The sequence below is a fragment of the Rattus norvegicus genome, chromosome 12 (assembly GCF_021556685.1).
Source record: "Rattus norvegicus strain SHRSP/BbbUtx chromosome 12, alternate assembly SHRSP_T2T, whole genome shotgun sequence".
In the NCBI taxonomy this organism is placed as follows: Eukaryota; Metazoa; Chordata; class Mammalia; order Rodentia; family Muridae; genus Rattus; species Rattus norvegicus.
Genome location: NC_141545.1, coordinates 53,427,109 through 53,451,087, shown reverse-complemented (window position 1 = coordinate 53,451,087; position 23,979 = coordinate 53,427,109). Strand labels below are relative to the sequence as shown.

Sequence of the window (23,979 nt, the reverse complement as noted above, 5' to 3'; positions counted from 1 at the left end):
ACAGTTGATAACATTTGATTACGTAGCAGTATAAGACTTCTTCTGATTAACAGCTATGAGTTTTTAATGTGTGATGGGGTTGTAAAAGGCATCCTTCCTGCAGTGGCTTGGTATGGATGAACTTGTAACAGACACCCTACTACCACCACCACCCCTCATTTCTAGAGGAGGATACAATGTTGAAAATAAGTGCTTGCAGCTCTATGGCAGGAACCAACAAGAGATGCTACTGAATAGTCCATCTTCACTGCTTCTGGAGGAAATGGTTAAGGGTTTTGTCTTCTAGATTTGGGCCTTGCTTGCTGGGCAGTTGACAGACACTTGTTATGTCAAGATCTAGTCATTTTCTGACTTAAAATTTTTATTAGCATTTCTCATTTGTCTCATAGTAAACACTGGAATAAAGCAAACCACAGTAGTCAAGAAGAATCAGTACTATGCAGCGGCATGCCATTCTTACCACTGTGATTCAGATTCCCTCAAATTATTCGTAAACTGTTTTCGCAAGACTTACCAATACTGTCACCAGTGTTTCAGAACTCTTTAAACATTTCTCTAAACCAAGGAATATGGTTTCAATATCCAGCACCACACAACATTTTCTGTCACAATCTCATTGGGCCTCTAAGACCCACTGGTCAGATCCCTCCCTAATATGGGGTTGGTGGTCACTCTTGCCCAAGTATTCACAGCAGGTGCAGACCATAAGGAAACCTAATTTCACATGGTTGCTTCAAATCAAACAATTAGTATAGTTACTTTAGGAGTTGTATTATAGTATTTCATTCCATTGTTTTCCTGAGACAAATGAGAAAAAAAATGTAACTTTGAAATCAGAAAATAGTGAGATTTTGACATAGCATTGTGTAGATCAACAGCCTAGCAAGAAAGGTCCAACCCAGGAACATTTAAAAATTACTGGATCACAGATTTTGAACTAGCAAATGTGAACAGCCCAGCAAGCAAGGTTTGACTCAGGAGCATTCTTTGAAGTCTTATCAGATTTGTATCATGACCAGACAACAAACTTCTGCAGGCCTTGCTCTAGCCTCTTGTCCCTACTGTTCACTTTGCAGTGTGAATTTTGACTGGTGATAAGGAGAAGTAGAATCTGAAGGGTTAGAACTGACTGGGTCAGACTGGGTCAGCCTGCAGGGCCACTGCTATTACAAGCAATCATTATGCCTTACAGTCCAAGAAAGGTAACTCATTTCCCATACAAGGAGCTCACTTCTCATCACAGCAAAGGCTTATTCCCAAAATACTGCCAGTTCTTAAAGGTCTGCTATGAAGTTTGTACCACACGGGGATATCCTTAGTACACTGACCCTGAGCAAGTCACTGTCTCCTGTGAAATGCTTTACTTTCCCATCAGGTCAGATGAGGAGTCCTGACAGGTGAGAAGTTGACAGCTTACCATTCTTGCTTCAATTACTTCTAGAAAGCAGCATAAGGGTAGCCAAAGTTAACTCCAAGGGATACCTCTCAGGCCTATTGTTGGACAAGAAGCAGTGTGCCTTCTGGCTTGTAGGTAGTCCTCCAAACAGGAAGCCTTGGGATTAGCCCTGGGATAGAAGGCACTGAGAAAGGGCTCTAGACACCTTTTTTCTTTTAAAACAAATAAACAACAACAACAAAGTAAAATTTTATTATTTCCAAAGAGGGCAGAGAGATACATCAAATATTCCAATTCATTGCATTGATTACAGAAGATGCTCACAACCATTTCATAGAAACTGTACTGGGTTTTTTGGAGGATAGGGGGACGAACGGACAGGTGTGGTAGTATATACCTGCAATCCCAACAATTACAAGACTCAGAAGGGTCTCAAGTTTGAAGCCAGCCTGGGCAACAGTTAAGATTCTGTCACAAAAACAAAAACCACACATACAAAAACCATTTTTTTCTTATCAGAATATCTGGAATAAACACATCATTTCTAAATAACCTACAAGTTCAAGGTTAACAGTAGCAAACTAAAATGGAACCGTCACTCAGGGATATTTTTCTGGGTCTTTTAACATAACTCAGGCTGGCTAGAGACTCACGATCCTGCTTCTGCCTCCCAGATGCTAGAATTACAAGTATATGCCACCTCTTCTGGTCAGTGGGGCTATCTTTGCTTCCAAGGAACCTCTTACAGAACTATCACCTACTTGCCTTATACAGGCCACAGTCCTTTAGCAGTGCCACTTTCTTGGCTTTTATCTACCTTATAGGAAGCCAGCCCCTTTGTCCATCATTCAAACGCAGTAGACACAGAATCTCCTAATTGAGCTGAGAAGTTGGTTTTCAAAGCAAGAACCCACATGAGGAAAATCTTTGATAAATAAGCAACCAAAGTCCCTAGATTGCAGTGAAATAACCACCTGTAAACACCACCCCACTACCTGACAGGTCTTCCAGAGGTCATAGAGTGTTCGGTTGATCTACTACAATCCCGTGATACAGTACCCGTGACAGGCCCGCCTTCTGCCTAGGAAGGCTCCTGTCGCACCTCCTAGGGCTATGCTGGTGGTAATAGTAAAGTAGAGAGCTTTCAAAAAGGCCATCTAACTCATACGTTGCCTTCTTCAGCCTGAGCCAGAAGTAAGCACCCAAATGTGACACTTGAGATATCCTCTTCTGGAGACGAACGTGAAGCCACAGCACAGCTGTGGAAGACAAGGGAAGGCTGTAGGCAGGCCACCAGCAGAGGACAGGGTGCAGTCTTACAGACAGCCTCAGGACCGAGTAATCTTGTCTGGGGGCATGAACCCTGTGTCCCCAAGGGTCCTGAGTGCAACACGACCATTGGGTCGAATCACCAGGTGGGTGATACTACCATTGTTGAGGGACAGGCGGAGCCAACCTTCTGGGGGAAACTGCAGTGCCCTGGAGAAAGAAAGATAACGCTAGCAGAAAGTTCAGAGTGATATACAGTTGCTTTTCTCAGGGAGAGAGGCTGGGTTCAGGCAACTTGACAGTCTTAGAGTAGATGCATTCAGCTAGGCCAGTAATGGAGGTCTTCAGGGAAGAGAGTCCAGGGGAAATGTCTCAATAGAGCTCTAAGTAAGGTACTTAACCTGTAGGGACGAGAGCTTGACCCAAATAAGTCAGAAACTAGTGATATCAAAGCATTTAATGTTCTCCACTGCAACACAAATTTGTGCTACAAGTATTTCTGACAAGACGTGGCTGGTCTCCCAGGACAGAGGTATGGCTCATGCTCTCCCATATTTTTAAGACAGGGTCTCTCTATGTCACACTGGCTATCCTGGAGAAGAGCTGGATAGATGGAGCAACGTGCTGCTCTTCCAGAGGAAGAGTTCAATTCCCAGCACCTACGTTGTAGTCTTAGTGTTGCCCTTTACAACTCAGGACGCTGACTCCTGAACAGAACTAAAAACTGCCTTTCTTCACAGCACAAATACTCTTCCCAGGATCCTAATTCCTTCTGCATTTTCATCATTAATGTCGGTTTTCAGGGACTACTAAAGAATATAAGATAATGAGGTGCAAAATAAATAATCCAGGACGTTCCTGGCACCATCATGGCACGGGTAACAGTCCAAAAATAGGTAGCAAGCTACTATGATGGCACCCATGGAAAAGTGGCCAAAGCAAGGATATGCAGGGAAACAGCATGAGCCTGGAATGTTCTATTGTATAGAAAGTAAAGAAAATCCAAAACACAAAGCGGACTGAGCAGCAAACCAACGATCGTACGTCATAACGTACAACAGGCCCAATTACATGTGCAGGAGTAGCAGAAAAGTATCAGGACCCCCAAGGTGCCCAAACTGTTCACAAACACTGAGAAAAATGATGCTTATAGAAGTTCTGATATCGGGGCTGGGGATTTAGCTCAGTGGTAGAGCGCTTACCTAGGAAGCGCAAGGCCCTGGGTTCGGTCCCCAGCTCCGAAAAAAAGAACAAAAAAAAAAAAAAAAAAAAGAAGTTCTGATATCAACAGAAGGAAGGAAACAAAATCTCAGAGCAAGTCCATGTTGACTGCTACTGGCACCATCTACCGACAGGCAACTGGAACAGGTATGTAAAAATAAAAAACAGGCCAGGGGGTGGTAGCACACGCTTTTAATCCCCGCACTTGGCAGGCATTTGGATCTCTGATTTTGAAGCCAGAGTAAGTTCCAGGACAGCCAGAGCTACATAGAGAAACCCTGTCTAGAAAAACCTTAAGACCATTCTTATAAGGTGGTGGAGGCCAGGACACAGCTCCTTAATCACATTATACACTGTCATGGCCACTTTCACTCGAGGTTTATCACTGATAGAGCAGAAGAAGGCAAAACAAAGGTATTCTACAATCGGTCAGGCTTCACCAGTATTCTCCTGTGAGTCATACGGCACCTGGGCTGAAGAAGCACAAGGCCAGGAAGGATGGTGGCAGGGAAACTGGGAGCGGACAGTGTTCTGGACAAAGGCGCTGTTGCTGGCACTTACCTACAAACAATATAACGGATGACATTGGCATGACATATGAAGATCTCGTAGCTGTCCTCCTCCTGCTTGGCATCAGCTCGGTGGATGTAGTTCCTGAAGGCAGCCTCAATCCGGGCTCCATCTTCATAATACTGCTAGGAGCAAAGTAAGGAGTTGTCAGTGTGCAAGCAGACAAGGGTAAGGGCAGGCCTTGCCCTAATCGAGTGGTACAAGGGGTGACATTTTTACCACAGCCTCTGGCTTCCAGTGAGACACAGGTGGATCCGGTTCAATGGGGGCACCTTCCCGTAGCAAGTCTGTGCTGACTCTGCAGACACCTGGACAAAAGCGGGTCCCTGGTCAGCAGTGCAGCCCAAGGGTCAATCTACACACTCAGCACAGTCGACAACCAGCACTCACCTGGCAGGTGCTTACTGATGATGTCTGTGGTCTCTACTGCACGGGTCATAGAGGAATGGACGATTTTATTAAACTTCAGTCCCAGGCTTGCAAGTCGGATCCCCGTGAGTTCAGCCTGTTCCCGACCTTGAAGGAAATACACCCGTGAAGGTCATAAACCAGGATCCTCCACTTACTGCAAAAACAGGTGCCAACACTGAAGACGTTATCCTCATAGGCTTAAACAGGGCCTCAGGGAGCAAAGAAACAATCAGTTGTCCTCGACCCCGAGAGAAAATACACTGATTTCAATTAGCAACATGTGTAAACTTGGCAGCAGTGGAATGTAGACCTTTTGCTATTCCTATTTTTATTCAACTACATTCAAAACCAAGTTCTACTTGGGAATAGAATATAGCCCACTGATAGAACTGCCTAACATGCAAAACCCTGGGTGCGATTCCCAGTACCGATAAGGGGAGAACAAAATCCAGTTTCAGCATCATGGTAGCCCGCCACCTCATGACAACAGATTCAACATAACATGAAGAAAAACATGAAAACTGGACTGGTTTTGGTGGTGCAGACTTGTAATCCCAACACCCAGGAGGCTGAGGCAGGAAGGTTGCCATGAGTTCATGGCCTGCCTCATAAAACAAAACACACAAACTACAAACTGATTCTCTGGAGTCACAGGAGACAGTGACAGCAAATGCTTTTTCCTTAAATGTACTTTAGCATATAACTGAAAACATTCTAAGAAATCATTTTCCTTTTGTTTTGAAAATAATTTCCTGCTGGATATAGTAACCTGCATCACCAGAGTGGTGACCTGATATCACCAGGAATTCAGACTACATAATGAGACTGCCCCCATCATCACCATGCGGAAAGGGGAGAGGGAGGAGAAGGAAAGAAAGGAGAGAGAAGTTACCAGGTTTAGCTGGTAACTTCAAGGCCAACCAATGAGTCATACCTAATGGGGTCAGGGTGCGGTCCTTCTCCATCGAGCCATCCACATTGTACTGGGAATGCCGGATGAGGAATATGTGTCTTGTAGCCTTTGCCTTATAGTGGTCCAGCCTGGAAGCCAGTTCATCTTCTCCAGATTCCACGTTCCTTTTCTTCAGGTTAATGAGTGACAGTGGCTCTCGCCTAATTATGAAAGTATGTCTTGTCTTGTGACCTCTTGTCCAAGACACTTTTCAGTGCTTGGGAAAAGGCCAGGGGGGAAGCCCAGCCCAGAGAGCCTAGCCTCACAGAGCACATCTTCACTCTTCCCGAAGGCCAGCCTTGCTCTGGGTGATACAGATGTGTGCATAGAACATGAAGCCTTAGGCTCATGTTTCTGTGAAGACAGGCTGGGGAGATGGCTCAGAGGTTAAAGTGCTTGTTATACAAGCAGGAAGACTGGAGTTCAGAAGCCACATAAATACTGGATAGTGACCCACCTATAACTCCACCCTCAGAATGTGGAGGCAGGATGCCCACAAGAAGCTGTGTAGTCAGACTACTTCTATTAGCAAGTTCTGGGCTTGACTGAGAGACCATGCCTTAAACGATAAATCTGAAGTATGATCAAGAAAGAACTTCCATTATGTGCCTCAGGCTCTCACACAGACTCACACATGCACGAGAAGGAAAAAAAGGAAAACTGTCAATAATGCCACAAATATGCAAGCAGTGATAGGACAGGGGTAAGAATGGAAAGTTGCATTGCAACAGAGCCTAGAACAGGACTGTCTGTATGACTCCGGTAGTCATGGGGCTGTTTCATTGCTTTTTAAAGATTTATTTATTTTATGCATATGAGTAAACTGCCGCTATCTTCAGACACACCAGAAGAGAGCAACAGATCCCATTACAGATGGTTGTGAGCCATCATACGGTTGCTGGAAGTTGACCTCAGGACCTACGGAGGAGCAGTCAGTGTTCTTAACCACTGAGCCATCTCTCCAGCCCATGGCTGTTCATTCACTCCTTTTGTTGGTGGTAAGACAGGCCCTCTCAGTGTAGCTCAGGCTGACATCGCAGCAACCCTACTTCAGCCTTCTAAGCACAAGGAGGACAAGCTTGCACAAACATCCCTAATGTAAATTAAAAATATCAGACATGGGCCCTTGGCTCTATTTTCTCATAGTATGAGTCTGGACTCCTCACACATGGAAAGCTGAGGAGGAAGGGTTGCAAAAGGCCAGGTTGAATAAGTAAATTGAATATGCTTAGGTCTTTTGTAGCTGAAGATTCCATACTCAATATTCAATCAACCGGGCATCAAAAATACTCAAAAGTTCACACCTGAATTAAAAAGACCTTTCTGTATGTGATTTTTACCTCAAGCTATATAATTTAACATCTACTTAGGTAGCAATTTTATTGTATTGGGGGTGGTAAATAATCTAGGAATTACTTAACGTATACAGGAGGATAAGCTAGATGTCTAGGTTATCTGCAAATACTTCATCATTTTGAACATCCACAGAGTTTGATATGTTCAGAGACCCTGGAACCAATCCTTCAGCATTAGAGGGATTACTATAATTAAATTAAAACTAAATAAAAATAGAGCTCTTTTCTAAGTCACACTAAACACACTTTAAATGTTCACTAGTCACGAGGTAGTGACCATCACAATGCTGAGGACCGCAGTTAGTGGACTGGATGTAGGAGCTGAAGAAACTGAAGCTACTCAGCTAAATGTAGGAGGCAGGAACAGGACAAATGACAGCAATGGTGAAGAGGAAGGTTTGCAGAGTTTGGTGGTGGCTCAAGCATTATCTGAGCAGGCTAACCTGGGGTGTTAGCCCCATATACAACCAAGCCAAAGTCTTGTTGCAGATACAGGAATGTGTGGGGCTGGCTGGACCAGACAAAATTTGAAGAGGACTGTCAGAGAGGAATGCACAGCAGAAAGAAACCAAGTGGATATGCCAGTTTTAGTCCCTTCCTGTCTTGTTTATCCATCTGTCTGTCATGCATCCTTCCCCCACCTAACAAAGATCCAGTCACTGTACCTACCGGTCCATCTGCATATGCAGACATGGCAAAAAAAAAAAATGAAACATTTAATATCAGGTAACTTCATTTTCCTTTTTTAGAGACAGGGTTTTTCTACAGAGCCAAGAATTCAGGGATCTGCCTACCTCTGACTCCCAGTGCTGGGATTAAAGTCCTACGCCACTATACCCGGTTTCCATGGGTTCCCTTGGTTCTATTTCAAGCACAGGTTCTCTGACTCTGGAGGAAAAGCAAGCTCGTAGTCCCAATTTTCCCCCAAGCTGCATCAGGACAATTTGTGAGGCAAACCTGATCAAGACCCTGACTATAAGTAAAATTTAAGCCTTTAGAATTTCAGGCCCACAAAGGTCCTGGGACGAAGTCCTTCGGGTGGACGGTCTCTGAACAAGGACTCTTCGAGGATGGGGTCCGAGCGAGTATAGGTCCCTCAGAGGGATGGATGGTCCAGGCACGAAGACCCTCGGAAGATGCACCTTCTGGTATGGGAACCCTCAAAGGGCCGTCGCCCCGATTCACACAAACTCAAGACCCACTAACACACACCGTCCCCTACAGGGCACCGATATCTGCCACACCGAGATGCATGTGAGGGCACAGGCCTGAGCCCCACCCTCCCGTCCCCGCACCTGTCCCAGTTGGAGTCCCAGACGCCGTGCCCGGGGCGCGCTCCGGTCCAGGCCAGCGGCTCTGTCGTGCGCGTGTCTGCATCCCCGCCAGCTCTCGGCTTCCCTACCGCTACCGCCGAGAAGAGAACAGCGGCCGAGCCACCCGCCAGACCACAGGCCGCCAGCTGAAGAGCCTGCCGGAAAGCCATGCCGCAAGCCGCACGACCGGACGGCGGGATGCCAGGGACACGCTTCCGCTTCCGGCTAGTGGACGTCCCACCCCTTTCCCCGAAACAGCAGGAAACGCGACAAGGAGTGCCACCTGCCGGTGGTTTTAGGGTAGAAGGCGCAGATGCCTGCCCTTTGGCGGGTGAGACTCCAGGGGGACGAAGTCAGTCAGGCATTAGATTTATATGAATTGAAAAACCTCAGGATTGGCTCTTGCTCTAGATCTAAAGTTTTTTGTGTTTTCTTTTGTAATCCTTAAGTGTATACATCTTCCTAACACCTACCATCGCGCCTCTGCCTAGTTGTTATTGATCAAATGACCAGGTCTTTCTGTGTAGGAAAAGTGTCCACCTGCCCTTCCAGTGCTGGCAGTTCTAGACCCTGCCAAATTCAAGGCCTAGGGACTAGACTAGCAGGCCCAGTGACTTATAGGCTTGGGCTTATTGCTCTGGGCTTTAACTACCGACAGGCCCAGCACTTGGCAGCTATTATAATTTTTAGCTTTGAGCAGTAGTGAACAGCAGCAGGCATTTGGTAATAATAAGGTAATAAGGCTCCTGAATGAACCCCTAACCTCAGACATTCTCAGGACCCTTGGCCTTTGACAATGACTAAAATGGCCCTAAAACTCTTAGCAACAGAATCTCTCATTTTTTCCACAGCCTTCTATAACCTCAGCTCTCTATTCTCTCTAGCCTCAGTCAGCCTTTTTGTGTAACCAGCTCAGCCTACCCTACTACTAATAAAAATAAACTAAACTATTTACAAAAATCTTTAAGGCCTGAAATTGTAATATCAAATAAAGGGACACAAGAAGCTGTATTTCCACTGACTGGAAAGTGAGCTTCAGTTGGCTTATATATAAAGAGAAAAGGGATGTGGCAAGGGTCTTAGTCCCAGTCCTGGCAGTCCTTCATGCGTTTGCATCAACCACAGGCTTTCTGCAGAGCCACCGAGGAAGTGCTCTCCATCTGGCTTGGATGAGATTATCGCAAGGTCATCGGCGTTCACCAGCATGCATGTCTTGTTCATACTACTTTTCAGTGTCAGTGGAGGCTGTCTGGACTGATCACGATTGAAGCAAGTGTTCAACAGAAGTTTTGGTGGTCCACTGTGGCTGCAGAGGTGCCTGCATAGTGGGCCCTGATATCTCTCTAAACTGGCTGCCAGGAGGGCAGTGTGGCAAGTTGTCCGTAAGAGTCTGCTTTCCTGACAGGGCCTCAGCCAAGCACCAGAGCAGGACCTGTTAAATGATTTAATCTTTTACAGGAAGCATCAATAAGGTGCATACATAAAGGCCTAACAAAATCTGTAACAAAATTACAGTATAGTTCTTAACAGTGCTTACTTATTGGCTCCCTGTCCCATGATTTGTATTCTAGATACCTTAAACTATTTGGACTTCCACAGTCTGTCTTCTTGGAACTAGGTGTCTTTTCCTGTTTCTTTTTTCTTTTTTTCTGTTTCTTTTTGCTTCCTCTGAGATGGAATCCTGTGTAGCGTTGGCTGCCTTGGAGTATGCTGTATAGACAAGACTGGCTTCAAATTTATACAGATCCACCTGCCTCTGTCTCCCGGGTGATGGGGGAACGGCCCTTGCCACCAAGCCTTGCTTATGTGGCTATTTTGAACATTAAATTTGTAAACAAATAAATGTGTTGCTTCACCCCAAGAAACTGCTTCTATTTCTGCAGTACTCTATCTTACATCACAGCAGTGGGGGGCAAAGGGATCATGGACAGGGTAGGCAGGAGCTACGTGCTGAACTGCGGCAACATATAACAGTACAGTTGTAAAGCCATTTCATGTGTTGCATATAGATATTGGTATACTGGGTACATAGCTCAGTTGGTATTAAAAGCCCTGAATTCAATTCTCAGTATTGCCTCAATAAATCAGGTACAGTGGAGCACACCTATAATCCCAACAAATGAGAAGTGAAAGTAGGAGATTCACAAGCTCAAGGGCATCCTTGGAGTTCAAGACCACCCTGGCATACATAAGATCCTACCTCCCCTCAAAAAAGAGAGTGGAGTGGGGTGGGGTGGGTCAGAGAGATGGTTAAGAGCACTGGCTGCTCTTCCAGAGGTCTCAAGTTTAATTCCAGCACAAGCCTGTGACTCCAGTTCCAGGTGATCCAAAACCCTCTTCTGGCCTCTAAGGGCAGTGGACACAAATGGTACACAGGCATAAATTCAAGCAGACATTCATACACATAAAACAAAAATAATAAAATCTTTTAAAAATAAAGAAAATGTTGGTCAAAGTATCCAGAGCTAAATATGAGGAAAAGACTATTCTCTTACCTACCAAAACTATTCCCAGTTCATTTACCCACTTGTAAGGACAATGATGTCTGAGTGGAGGAGACTATGTAGAAGAGTATGCTCTGACCTTCTTTATATGTGGTTGTGCCAACAAACATGTATGGAATAAGCTGAATGATGTGGGCTGTGAAGTTCCAGAAATAGGAATTCACAGCATCTTAAAGCAAAGAGGCTGACATGGTAAGACATGTAAGTCCAGGACTTTAGAGGAAGAGGCAGGATATGGCTGACTGTGATGGCATACTCCTGTAATCCCCATGTTCTTGGGTGAAAGGCAGGTGGATCTCTGTGAATCCAAGGACACCCTAATCTACACAGCAAATTCCAAGCCAGGCAGGATTACCTAGTAAAAACTTTACTCAAAAAAATTAAAATTCCAGTGTCATACTTTATAAAAATTCCAGGTTACTATTAACTACACAATGAGTTCAAGGCCAGCCAGGTAGCCCTGGTTACCTGATATCATGGCTCAACAAACAAACAAAAACCTGTATCTACTTTAGTGACCTCACCATACTGGCCTAGCACTGACATTTCGAGGCCACATGCTAAGGTGGTAAAGAATGCTGTTGTTTTCAAACCCAGCAATGTAAAAATAAAAAACAAAAATAGGCATCGGAGGGTTGGGGATTTAGCTCAGTGGTAGAGTGCTTGCCTAGCAAGTACAAGGCCCTGGGTTCAGTCCCCAGCTCCGAAAAAAAAAGAAAAAAAAATAGGCATCGGAGACTACACCTGAACACATGAATTAGGTTCCCCATCCGTGAAATGCAGAGAACAGCAGTACAGCGTTGTTACAGGATCAAGCGATGGAAGCTCATGAAGGGCACTGAAGACTGCTGGCACAGAAATCCCTCAGGAAATATTATCATGGCTGACCTCTAGAACTGAGTGGTGGGAAATCTAATGATGGGGTTTTACTGCATTTTCCAGGCTGGTCCTGAGCACTTGAGCTCCAGTTATCCTCCCACCTCCATGTCCCATGCAGTTAGGACCACAAGCATCAGCACTGCAGCTGCTGGTCTCTAGAGCTGTGCATGGAATCCAGATCTCTATCACAACCCAGCAGGGTGGGTCAGACTGAGATGTGTCCAGCTAGGGCTATGCTGTAAATTGTGTAACTGGTATCAATCATGGGCTCAGTTATTATTGTCGGGGTCCTAAGTTGAAGGCCAGTGTAGGAACAAGGCCTACACACCCATGTTCACACCAGCATCAGAATGACCAACTCTTAAAAGTGATGCAGAGGTCTTCTGACAGAGGAATAAACATAATGTGGTATATACACTTTGGAATATGTAGCCTCGAAGAGGAAGGGAATTCTGACATGCAATGATACAGATGAATTTTAAATAAAACAAAATACCACAGACTATTCAACACACAACCGAAACTTACGTCTGCTTGGAGGCTGAAAAGCCCAAGATCAAGCACTGTTTCTGAGATGGTACTCCTGGAAGAGGAAGGTTCTCCTCACATAGGCAGAGCAAGAAGGAAATTCTATGAAGCTTCTTTTAATAAGGGCATTAATCTGTTCTTTGTCAGATTTAATAACTGCCATAAAGACCCTAACTCTAAATACTACAACGAAGATTAAGTTTCAACACAAATTCAAACCATGGCAAAATGTAGTTACTTTCCTCGTTCCTGTAACCAAATTCCTGACAAGGAACTTTAGTAAGGAAGTATTTACAGCATGGCTGCAGGAACATGAGACAAGTGCTACTGCTCTGCTCGTTTTCTTCTCATTCAGTCTGGGACCCTAACCTATGGGAATGGCACTGTTCATATCTGGGGTGGAACGTCCTTCCTTGGTTAAACTTTTCTTTATTTTTATGTGTATGAGTGTTTTGCCTGCATACATACCTGTGCCTGGTGCATGAGGACCTAGTGCCTGTGGAGACCAGAAGGCATCAGATTCCGGGAAACTAGAATTACAGGTGGCTGTGCGCTGCCATGTGGCTACTGGAACTCAAACCTGGGTCCTCTGCAAGAGCAGCCAGTGCTCTCAACCACTGGTTCTGCAGACCCAGTTAAACCCTTTTGGAAACACCCTCACAGACACACCCAGAGGTATGTTTCCATGGTGATTCTAACTCCTACAAGCTGATCACCAAGATTAACCAACGTGCAGCTATTATGCAGGGGAATAAGCTCCTAAAAGAGCAGTATCAACAGATGCTACGAGGGACGTGGCTCACACTCAAGACAACACAGGAATGGTGTTACTAGGATGGAAAGAAGGGGAAAAGGGGAGCTGGTGTTTAGTAGGAACAGCTCTACTTGAAAATGAAAAACACCTAGAAATGGATGCTGATGTTTGCAAAGTGCCATGATTGTACGGACTGCTGCCGAACTGTACACTTAAGTGCTAAGTGTTGATGCATTTTGGTGAAAGAATTTAAAGAGTCTGGCAATGCGTTTTTCTCCAAGCAATGGCTACTGTTCTGAGAAACCACAACCACCATGGAAGCAGCTGCATCACTGTTTATTGACCTTTACCTGTTTGCAGTGACAACTAAGATTAACTCCACCGAGACTAGTGCTGTCTCTTTGAAGCACATGATTCCGACACTGACACGTTCCTCCCTCTGTAATTTTAAGGCATCTTGAATCACATAATTTAGTCATGAGGTGTCCTTAATGATGGATTCTGCTCTCTCCTGCTGGTGGTTGGATCTCCCCACACCTCATCCACGGTGTATCAGACATCACTTCCCCAGAGAGGCCAGGTAGGCATACCAGAACAGAGCTGCCATGTTGGCAAAGAGCACCCGGAACTGCCAAGAGAACAATCATTACTCCCTGAGTGGGAATCCTGACCACATCTCTCCCACATTAGTCACCCAAGATGGAATTTATCCCTTCAATGGTTTGCTGTTGATATTTTACCTTCCCACTATTGAATGTCCTGAGCCTTTCTAGCAGAGGTAGGAGTATCATTTACCCTCTCCTAACAATGTTCTCTGTGACTTGACCTCAGCCTAGCCCACCACTCCAGTGCCTGCTCCAATCACCTGGACTTAACCCACCCGAAAGCACCTTCAGTCAGGTGCTATCTCTTCTAGGCCGACAATCTGCCCCTGTCTTACTAATTACGAGTCTTTGGCACTGGAGCACAAAGTAGTGCTTAGCAATACTTGATACATAACTTTCCTGTCCCTCAATCAGTCCTGTGCAACTGTCTAACTAAAACCTTAAGCCTAGCCTCACATCCCTGCTTTGAAGCAGTTTTCTAGGCTCTTCATTCCTCAACTCACCAATCCCTTTGTATCTTTCCAGGATGCCTTAGGGTTAAAGGTCTCCCGAGGACTTTTGAGTGTAGATTCCAGTACTATGAGGAAAACAGCCCCAGGCCCACAACGAAGAGGGTTTCTTATTTAACCTTATTTAAGAGGGTTTTTCTTCTTAACGCAGAAGTTTTATTTTCTTCCAAATACCTAACTTGCTTCTCTGCTCAGACCCAGAGGGGAAAGGCCAAACAGTCTTGACCATTCATATCGACTCTCTGAAATCACAAAGAAAGAGCACCCACCTGCCCATGATTCTGCACTCAACCAGGGAACCCCATTCACTCACCCTTCTAAGATGGCTCTACAGGACCCTCTTTTTGGACCTGAATGTCCACCCATTTCAGAGGCAGCCACATTTATACATAACATAGTTTTGGGGTTGGTTGCTTGGTTGGTTCGGTTTGGAGACAGGGTTTCTCTGTGAGCCCTGGCTGTCCTGGAACTCACTCTGTAGACCAGGCTGGCCTTGAAATCACAGAGGTCCACTCACCTCTGGCTCCCAGCTGCTGGGATTAAAGGTGGTGTGAATCCAGCTTTATAAGACGGGAAAACATGGTATTATTTCCTGACCTCAAGACCCCTCTATCATCCTGGAATTCCTGGTCCTCCTGCCTCTGCCTCCAGAGTGATGGATTACAGGCACCAGCATGCTCGACTTGGGTTGTGATTTGTGTGCTTCCCACGCACTCTTCAAGTCAAAGCAATCTGGCTTTAGCTCCTAATTCATCCCAATATGGCTCTTAGGAAGGTCACTGGTAAGGTTACGTCAAGCTGGGCATCTGTTAGGTTTTTTTGGGTGGGGGGGAAGGTTCTACTATTTCTGCTATGGTTGACCAGCCCTTTGTTATATCCTAAATGTTTGCTGGTTTCCTCCTACTTTATGGCAATATATGTATATGCATATAGGCATATGGATAAGTACTATAGGGTGTGGTATAAAGCGAGGCTTGTATATGGAATGATGTATATGTGGTGTGTATACATGCTAACTCACTCATTTATTCTCTCCCTCTCATCCTCCTTGTATGTATGTGTACCTAATGTGGTCTGTGTATAGAGTGTAGTTTACATGGCATATAGGTTGATGTCATTATGCAGGTGAAGGCAGGTACAGGATAGAATAAGGCCTGTTATTGAACAAGAAGGAAGGACAGACAGGAGAAACAGTTTTGAGAGGCAGAGGAGACCAGAGCAAGGCAGTGGCAGCTGAGAGATCATGGCAGCAGATGTTAAGATTCCTCTCTGCACACATTACAGGTTGTTATGACTATTCTTAAGGGATGGATGTGTACAGGATTTTGCTTTGTCTATATGGGAAAAGTATATCTTATCAATTGGATCAGAGGATATTGTGTGATGTGTTCTTTCATGTGGTGACTTAATTGAGTTCAAGAGAGTGTATAGTGGTCAGATGCACTGGGCCACCACAGAATTGGGATGTGTATGCCTGCTGTGGTGGAAACTAGCCAAGAGAGCAGTGAGTGAGGGCGGGGCAACCTGACAGGATGCAGTGTTGGAACGGCTCATGGGCATCAGGGAGCCTCTGAGATAAATTGGTGCTAGTTTTGCCAGAGCCAGAACTATCAAGAGAGCACGACGGCCAGGATACATGTGGGAACCAGTTCCACCATTTTTTATTTTTACTGCAACAATGGTATATATGTTTATAGTATATAAGCTGTATGTGTATGCACACTGGCCAAGCTCCCTCGTCTTTTACTCAATAGAAGTCTTATGTTGACCTACTCTGTTCCTCCTTCATTGGGCCCTTAGTCTGTGAGATCCCTATAGAAAAGATGTTTAACAGAGCACAGAAGAGGATTAAGTTCCCAGAATAGACTAAGGTTGCCATCCAAGAGAGACCTGGTTAGAAGAATGGCCCTGGGTGGCAACTTGGGTGTCAATGTTCTCACCTTTTCCTTCTTCAGTGTGTATAGACATAGCGCCTTGGTTTGGAAATTGGCAGAGGTACCCAGTACCAAGTCTTGGAAGAACTGTGCTGGTTCCCTGAGCAGAATCAGACCCAGAGCCAAAGGAAGAATGACCTTGGAGAAGGAAAAGTCTGCATCTCTGATGGCCCTTCTTCCTTAGGGTTTAGCAGGATCCTGCCATCCACTGTGTAGACTTACTGTGACTGTGAGTCCTTCCAGATGCAGGGAGGTCTTAGGTAAACACAGTGCACAAGTGCTATAGAATTTGTAGAATTTCTGTGTAACATTGAACCAGTGAGTACTGCCCACCCTCCTGTGCTCTGCACTGTGGAACACTGAACCAGTGGGTGCTGCCCACTTTCCTGGGCTCTGCACTGCTCAAAGCCAACAGCTTCACTCATCCTTCAGCAGGCAGTTTCCTCAGCATCACCTTTGTGCCCACAAGCACTGCTGCAGTTCTCCCAGTTACCTCCAAGGGCCTTCTCTTTGACCAGTCAGTCCTTTGAAGACCCCGCTCCATGCCAAGATCTTCTCTATTTACCTACTCCACTGCACTTGACTGTTGTATCTGCCTGTTCAGCTGACACTGAAGTAGCACAGATTGTTTCAGTTACCAGAAAACACTAGGCTGAAACCGCTGCTTGGGAGTCTCTGTGCAACTTTGCAGCTGTGAATCCAGAGCTCACAGACAATGATCTGGGATGTACCAGACCTCCAGATATGGGTGAGAACATGGCTTGAGAGTACAACCATTTGTTAGAAGAAAATGACAAAGGCCTTCAGTGGAGACAAGCAAACCTCACCTGCAAGGGCACATAGTTGATGTTGATGAACTGTAAGGGTGTCCACATCCTCCAGTTCATTTGCAGAGCAGGCCAGAAGCCACTCCTCATCTTGGCAACAAAGACACTGATGTTTTTTCCCTGTAGGGAAGGGAAGGGAAGCTGTGAGCAGTCCCTCCATCGATAGAAACTATAATATGGCACCCTGACCTTGACGATCAATTATAAAACCTGTATTATATTTGAAAACACATCTGCATGTGCTACTCTGCAGCTAAAGGAGTCAACTATCCAGGTGGAAGATCTTCAGTGACACAGCTCAGCGACACACTGCCTCTCATGCTGGGTGGAATCTGTCCCATCAGCTCCTTATGGCTGTTTGATGATGACTTGTGCTGTGGTAGCCTCAGCTATCAATGCTTCCTACATTAACTTTCAAAGATGATGACTTTCTAGTCAAAACTTATCAGTTTTTAAGAGACGACCCCCGCATAAATGTTATCTAGAAGAATAAATGTATTAAGAGTGACCATGCTGAAAATGGATAGAAGCACCTGCCTTGCCAAAGTTTTTTTTTTTTTAAGATTTATTCATTTATTCTATATAAGTACACTGTAGCTGTCTTCAGACACACCAGAAGAGGGCATCGGATCTCTTTACAGATGGTTGTGAGCCACCATGTGGTTGCTGAGATTTGAACTCAGGACCTCTGGAAGAGCAGTCGGGGCTCTTAACCTGAGCCATCTCTCTGGCCCAGGACTATTATTCTTAATCTATCCAAATATACAAGTCCCTCTAAGAAAAAAAAAAAAAGGCACAGTGGTGCACATCTGTAATCTCAATACTTGGGAGGTAGGGGCAGGAGGACTGGGAGGGTAAGGCCAGCCTGCGTTACATGAAACCTATCTCAAAGAATACCCTTCCACAAAAGGAGAAAAAGTGAAACCCACTAATATAAAAGAAGCAAAGTTCACAGAATACACAGCATTTGGCATATAAAAATGTCTGCCCTTACAAATGAGGTATAAAAAATAAACAGACAAGCAAGAGAAGGCACATTCACCTGATAGTTACAAACTCTTTGTGAAGGATTTCGCAACATCTCAGGCAACCTTAAGATATCTACAGCACAGGCCTCTTTGGTAAAGCCTTTCTCGGAATCATGTGTTAGTTTACTGTTTATATTTTTATTTATTTAGGTTTTAGAGACAGGATCTCACCTTGTACTCCAGGATGACCTTGAACTTGTGGTAATCTTCCTTTCTCAGCCTCCTGAGTATGGCAATTACAGGCACAAGCCACCAAGCTTGGCTTAGAACCTTATTAGTATATATACAGGTTAAAAAACTATACTAAAAGTTATGAAAATATTTGGAAGCCAGTCTATGACAGAGTAGCATATATGCCTCCTGGACAGCAGAAGTGGTACTGAGACCTAAGGGCAACAGCCACCACATGAGGCTCATAACCTCGACTAGGGACAGACAGGCTCCGTTAACACTCCTGTGCTCGCGCTCACATGGAAAACATGAAAACCGAAAGTTGAGGACTAGCAAGATGGTGCAGCAGGTAATGGTATTTGCTGTGCAGCCTGATGGCCTGAGTTCAATCCCTGGGACCCACGTAGTGGAACTCCTACAGGCTATCTTCTGGTCTCTACATACATCCTGTAGTACATGCATGCAGAAACACAAACACACGGAGAAAACAGGGAACACCGTTTGCTGAACTTGACAGCATTATTGTACACAACAACTCATAGAAGCTTTGACTCTGTGCGTAAGACCCAAGCAAGACCACGCCAGGAAACCCCAGTATGGATAGGAAGAGGTTCATAAAGTCCTCCCCCAGCTGAGGAGCTACTGTAAATTAATAGCTTCTCAGAAAGAAAGAGGTTTTTTTTTTTTTTTTTTAGGTATGCAACTCCTGAGAGACCTATACCCAACACATACATGCAGCACTAAGTGAACTCAGCAGGTTTTAAGAAGAGAACACATGAAAGTGAGGAAGGAAAAGTAGAGTGAGGATGGGGGTGGACACATTAGAGGCATGCACAAGATTCTCAAAAAAAATTGTAAAAAGAGAAAAAAAGGAAGGAAGGGAAGGGAAGAAGGGAGGGAGGGAAGGAGGGGAAAGGAAAGAGAAGGGAAGAAAAGAGAAAGCTGAGAGTTCAGAGCCTGGGGCCCACCCCAGGAAGCAGGCTACCTATCCATCTTTAACTGGAGACACAGCAGATGCCAAGACAAACACCCACCTCCAGCAAGTTCATGACGAAGAAGAACAGCAGCAGAAAGGTTGGGGCAAAGAACAGGCGATCCAGCAGGAGCCTCTTGACTCTGGCCCAGGGAACCTCAGGAGGGACCCAGTACTCCATGAAGAGGTAGAGGTAGTGACTCAGGGGACCTGTGACAAACAACCTGGACGCCACAGGGGTGTGAGCTGCACTGTGGTTCTTTCTACAGTTCTGTCTCTGGTCCCAAGATTCACCTCAGATCCTAAGTCCTCTTTTCTTCCTAAAGTACTTATTGGCCATGCAAATTTATAAAGACATTCTAGAAAAAAAAAAAACAAACTTCCTTTCAGCCAGTTTCAGGCAGTCTTTTTGCCCACAAAGACTGAAGTTACTTCTGCCAGTTCTTCCATTTGGTGAGCTGGGACAGCCACAATGATGGCCCTGGCTGAGGTCTATGCCCATCTGACTCCTCTGTGTTCCAGGCAATTATGCTGTCTGTCCTTGTCTGTGCCCTCATGCCTTAACAGGCTCTGAGAAACAAATAGACATAGGTCAGCTCCCAGAGATTTTCAAACTTTTGGTGGAAACTGGCAAGAGAAAACCTGGTACTACCCTCTGCCTTCTCTAAAGTGCGGATTTCTAGTCCACACTTGGCTCACCTGGGAATGAGCCAAGTCCAGCTAAACTGAGTTTCACAAAGCACAGTAATACAGGGAAGGGCAGGAACCGTCAATTCCAACAACCGAAATCTGTTAACAAGGCTTTCAGCTGGACTTTCTTGCATCACTGTGGGCCACTAAAGTCTTTGGGAGGCCAAGACCATGTGAGAGGGGTAAAGGTTACTTGTTAAAGTATGGGGGGGGGGTGTTGCTTCATAAACATTTTAATAAATGGTGTGGAATTATTATTCTTGGGAGCTTTTTGTGGGTATCAAAAATCTCAGTTGGTAGAGTAAATCCCAAGTATGCAAAACAAATAAACAAATAAAAAACCCTGGGTTTGATTCCCAGCACTGCAAAACAACAAACAAAAACCAAAAAACAGATAAGGCAGCGCACATCTATAATCCTAGCACGCAGGAGGCAAGGGGATCATCAGAGTTCACAGGATATATGAGAGAGTTCAGTCTCTTTTATTTACACACATTGGGGGGGGTCTTTCTGATTATTTATTTACTTACTTATTTACTTATTTATTTTGGCTTAATACAGGTGTAGCTGACCTGAAACTCACCATTTAGACGAGGTTGGCTTCCCAAGTACTAATACTAGCACACCCAACTAAATGATGAAGATAGGTGAGATCAGTGACAACGTATATGAAGCCACAGGTTTAAATCTAACACCACACACCCACACAAAGTTTGCTTCTTTGTTTTGGACACAGGGTTTACCTGTGTAGTTCTGGCTGTCCCAGAACTCCCTCTGTAGACCTGTCTGGTCTCAAACTCAGAGATTGGCCTGCTTCCACCCTCCAAGTGCTGGGATTAAACGTGAGTTCCATCACCATCCAGCTTTCTTTCTTTTTTTTTCTTCTCTTTCTTTCTTTTTTTTTAAAAATCACTCCTATTGGAAAGACTTCAAATCATCCAGCCAGTTCATTAGTGGTGGTCAAAGAACTCAAGGAGGATTTTGTTTTAAAGGCAGATCTCTGTACATAGCACAAGCCGGCCAGAAACTTGTGGCAATACTACTGTCTCTGCCTCTGCCTGCAAAGGGCTAAGCTAAAAGTCTCTGTCATCATATCCGGCCTCTGATATTTCTTTTTTGTTGTTTTGTTTGAGACACGGCCTTACTATGTAGAACAGACTACCCTCAAACTCACAGAGATTCACCTGCCTCTGCCTCCTGAATGCTGGAATTAAAGATATACACCACCATACATACCTGCTCTCTGATGCTGCTTAAAGAATTATTTTTTTTCCTTTTTCTTTTTTAATTTTAATTTTTGTTTTCTATTTCTTGTGCATGGATATTTACATTACAGGTATATTCGTGCACCAAGTATGTGTCTGGTGCCTTATGAGGTCAGAAGAGGTCATCAGATCTCCTGGAACTGGAGGTTACAGATGTTTGTGAACTGCTACATGGGAGCTGGGAATCAAACCTGGGTTGGCTATAAGAGCAGTTAGCGCTCCTAGCTGAGCCATCTCTCCAGCCCCAGAACTAGGTTTTTAAAACAAAGTATCCCAAAGGCTTAATGCTGACAGGCAGCTCTGCTGTGCTCAGTCTGCAGAGATGAGGCAGCTCTCTGTGGTACTTACCCATAAACTAAATATCTGAGAAGCCCACTGACTTCTAGACTTCGAGAGTCTTTTTTCTGCTTCTTCTCAATCATCTGGGCCAGAAGGTTTCCAAGGGCTGACAAAATGCCACTGTAGAGGAAGAGGCAATCAGAAAATGAGCAACAGACACAAGGGCCTGCCTCTCCTGCATGGCCATAGCAGGGCTGCTGTAAGATCCTGCTGTGTAGATCATGGGATACTGGAGTCCTTGTTGAAGTAACTTGCTTAGATAAAGACGGAGACTCTAAGACCTAAAGCCAAACCACAGATGAGCACAATGAGACTTCCACCTGCTGGACTGCGTGCCTTCCAACATCCCTACAGCTGCTCCACGGAAGGCATGGGTATAAAAGGCAATGGGGGGATCCTCCTGAGGACATTTCTGTAGTTGACCATGGTCTGTGGGCTGTATTCAAGCTGGAAACTCTATGTTATGCTGTAGTTTTTTTAAATAAACATTTGGGGTTTTTTTTGGTTTTTTTTTTTCGGAGCTGGGGACCGAACCCAGGGCCTTGCACTTGCTAGGCAAGCGCTCTACCACTGAGCTAAATCCCCAACCCCTTTAAATAAACATTTGAAATGGGGCAGAATTCACCAGGGATTTTTTTCTTTTCTTCTCTCTTTCTCTCTTTGAAAACAAAAAGAAAGCAACAACAACAAAAAAGCCAACAACAAAACACTTCTATAATAGTAGTATGTAAATTTACACTCCTGAAGTGAAATTCTCAATAAGAAGACAGGACCAGTTGCTTCTTTAAAAGGATGGGTCTTGTCTTAGTTTCTTTTATGTTGGTGTGATTAAAAAAAAAAAAAAAAAAAAAAAAAGCTAGCACACTTTTTCCACTTACAGTCAAGGACACCAACCAGGAATGGGGCCATTCCTAGTGATCTTCCCAGGTCAATTAAGTTAATCAAGATAATCCCCTCATCAAGTTGACAATTAGCATTAACCACCACAGGTCTATAAGCTGTCTTCTTTTTTTTTTTTCTTTTCTTTTTTTCCGGAGCTGGGGACCGAACCCAGGGCCTTGTGCTTGCTAGGCAAGCGCTCTACCACTGAGCTAAATCCCCAACCCCAAGCTGTCTTCTAAAAACTATAAAATCCAAAACTTTTAGTGTGGATCATAAGGACCCTTTTGACTTGACCCCTAGTTACTTCTTCCTTCCATTTACATTTTCTCCCCTGAGTCCTTCTCTTCACCCTTCCAACATGCCCTGTATTCTTCTCTCAGAACTTTTGCACTTACTGTGCCCTGTGAACAACTGCTTCTCTTCTCTGTGCTTCTGATCAATGTCAACAACACAGGAGAAATTTCCCTAACTGCTCTAAGTTATACATTTATCTGCCTTTTGCTGGGGTGGGTGTGGGGGTGGGAGCGTGGTCTAGTTCCTTCTCGGCTCCAAGACAGAAAAAGCATATGAGCCTGTTTTGATCACAGCTATGTGCCCAGAACACAGGAAACACTCTGTACACACTTGTGAAAGGTTAAGTTAGTAGAGAACAAACCTAGAAAATTCACTAATAAAAATTAACAGAAACAGGGTGATATCTCGTTAGGAAATCGAAAGATGTAGATCAAAGGGCAGAGTTCACCAGCAACAGTGCATTTGGTGGCTCAGGGTTGGAATGTGTCCCTGACTCGCGGGTCTTCACAACATTCAGACTGCAAAGGTTAGCGCTTGGGACCCAATACACAAACTGGCATTTAGTGGCTAAGCAGAACAGGGCGCACCTTAATGCAGAACTCTGCCTTTGGTACCCACATTCCTCCATAGCAGTGGTTCTCAACCTTCCTATGTTCATGGTGTAGTGACCCCCAACCATAAGACTGCTTCCATTGCTACTTCTAAACTGTAGCGCTGCTGCTGTTACGAAACTTAACGTAAATACCTTCTATACAGGAGATCTGATCTGAGACCCTTGTGGAAAGGCCGTCCAACCTTCAAGGCTGAGAACTGCTGCTCCACCCCCAGGATTGGAGCTGCTTTGTCGGCCGGCCCCCTCTCTCTCACCCTCCCCTGCACGAGCGTCTCCCCTGTTGACAGCCCTCCTTTCCACTTCTCTTCCCAGTGTGCGCCCACCTGCTGACAGCTTTGGTGACCACCGGATAGAACTTTAGAAACAGCAAGTATTGGGCGAGCGCTCGCTTGGGAAGCGACCGGAGCTCGGATTCCACCCTCAGCCTTGACGCGGCAGGTGCCATCGCGATCCCGGCTCTGAGTCGTCCCGGGCGCCCACCCAACAGCTTGGCGGCCGGGCGCCCGGCCCGGGACCTGGGGCACAGGGCGGGGACGGCCTGACATTTCCTGCTCTGCCTCGGCCCTCAGCGGACCCAGCCGTCCCGCCACCCGCGCAGCCAGCCTGCACACTCTTTTCCCTCAGTCCCTGCGACCCAGCCTCCCCGCTCGGCGGACGATTGGAGAGCCGAGGGGCGCGGCGGGGCGGGCCCCGGACA

At 45.3% G+C, this 23,979-nt stretch overlaps 2 protein-coding genes across 11 annotated transcripts; both read right to left on the bottom strand.

Annotated features, from left to right (window-relative positions):
- Window positions 1-1,632: 1,632 nt before the first annotated feature.
- On the bottom strand, window positions 1,633-8,687 carry Pgam5 (PGAM family member 5, mitochondrial serine/threonine protein phosphatase). 2 transcript variants are annotated; one of them, NM_001025272.2, is given in 6 exon segments: window positions 1,633-2,875; window positions 4,448-4,581; window positions 4,676-4,764; window positions 4,847-4,972; window positions 5,802-5,980; window positions 8,470-8,687. In NM_001025272.2, coding segments are annotated over 6 exon segments (867 nt in total). In that variant the 5' UTR covers window positions 8,658-8,687; the 3' UTR covers window positions 1,633-2,724.
- A 4,780-nt stretch (window positions 8,688-13,467) lies between these two features.
- Window positions 13,468-23,942, bottom strand: Pxmp2 (peroxisomal membrane protein 2). 9 transcript variants are annotated; one of them, XM_087578166.1, is made up of 6 exons: window positions 23,606-23,742; window positions 21,503-21,613; window positions 19,261-19,558; window positions 18,227-18,325; window positions 17,028-17,147; window positions 13,473-13,780 (listed from the first exon to the last, which is right to left on the bottom strand). In XM_087578166.1, the coding sequence occupies exons 3-6, from the start codon at window positions 19,378-19,380 to the stop codon at window positions 13,712-13,714; spliced, it is 408 nt and encodes a 135-aa protein (XP_087434292.1). In that variant the 5' UTR covers window positions 19,381-19,558; window positions 21,503-21,613; window positions 23,606-23,742; the 3' UTR covers window positions 13,473-13,711.
- Window positions 23,943-23,979: the final 37 nt, after the last annotated feature.

What these genes read in the sequence shown, in the direction of transcription:
- Pxmp2 (XM_087578160.1), bottom strand. Translation starts at nt 23,827, where the DNA reads ATGTCAGGCCGTCCCCGCCCTGTGCCCCAGGTCCCGGGCCGGGCGCCC. An exon ending in TCAGATCTCCTGTATAGAAG is followed by an intron (nt 21,614 to 23,414) that starts GTATTTACGTTA and finishes CTTCCTCTACAG; the next exon opens with TGGCATTTTGTCAGCCCTTG. An exon ending in TCGTCATGAACTTGCTGGAG is followed by an intron (nt 17,148 to 19,260) that starts GTGGGTGTTTGT and finishes CCTTCCCTACAG; the next exon opens with GGAAAAAACATCAGTGTCTT.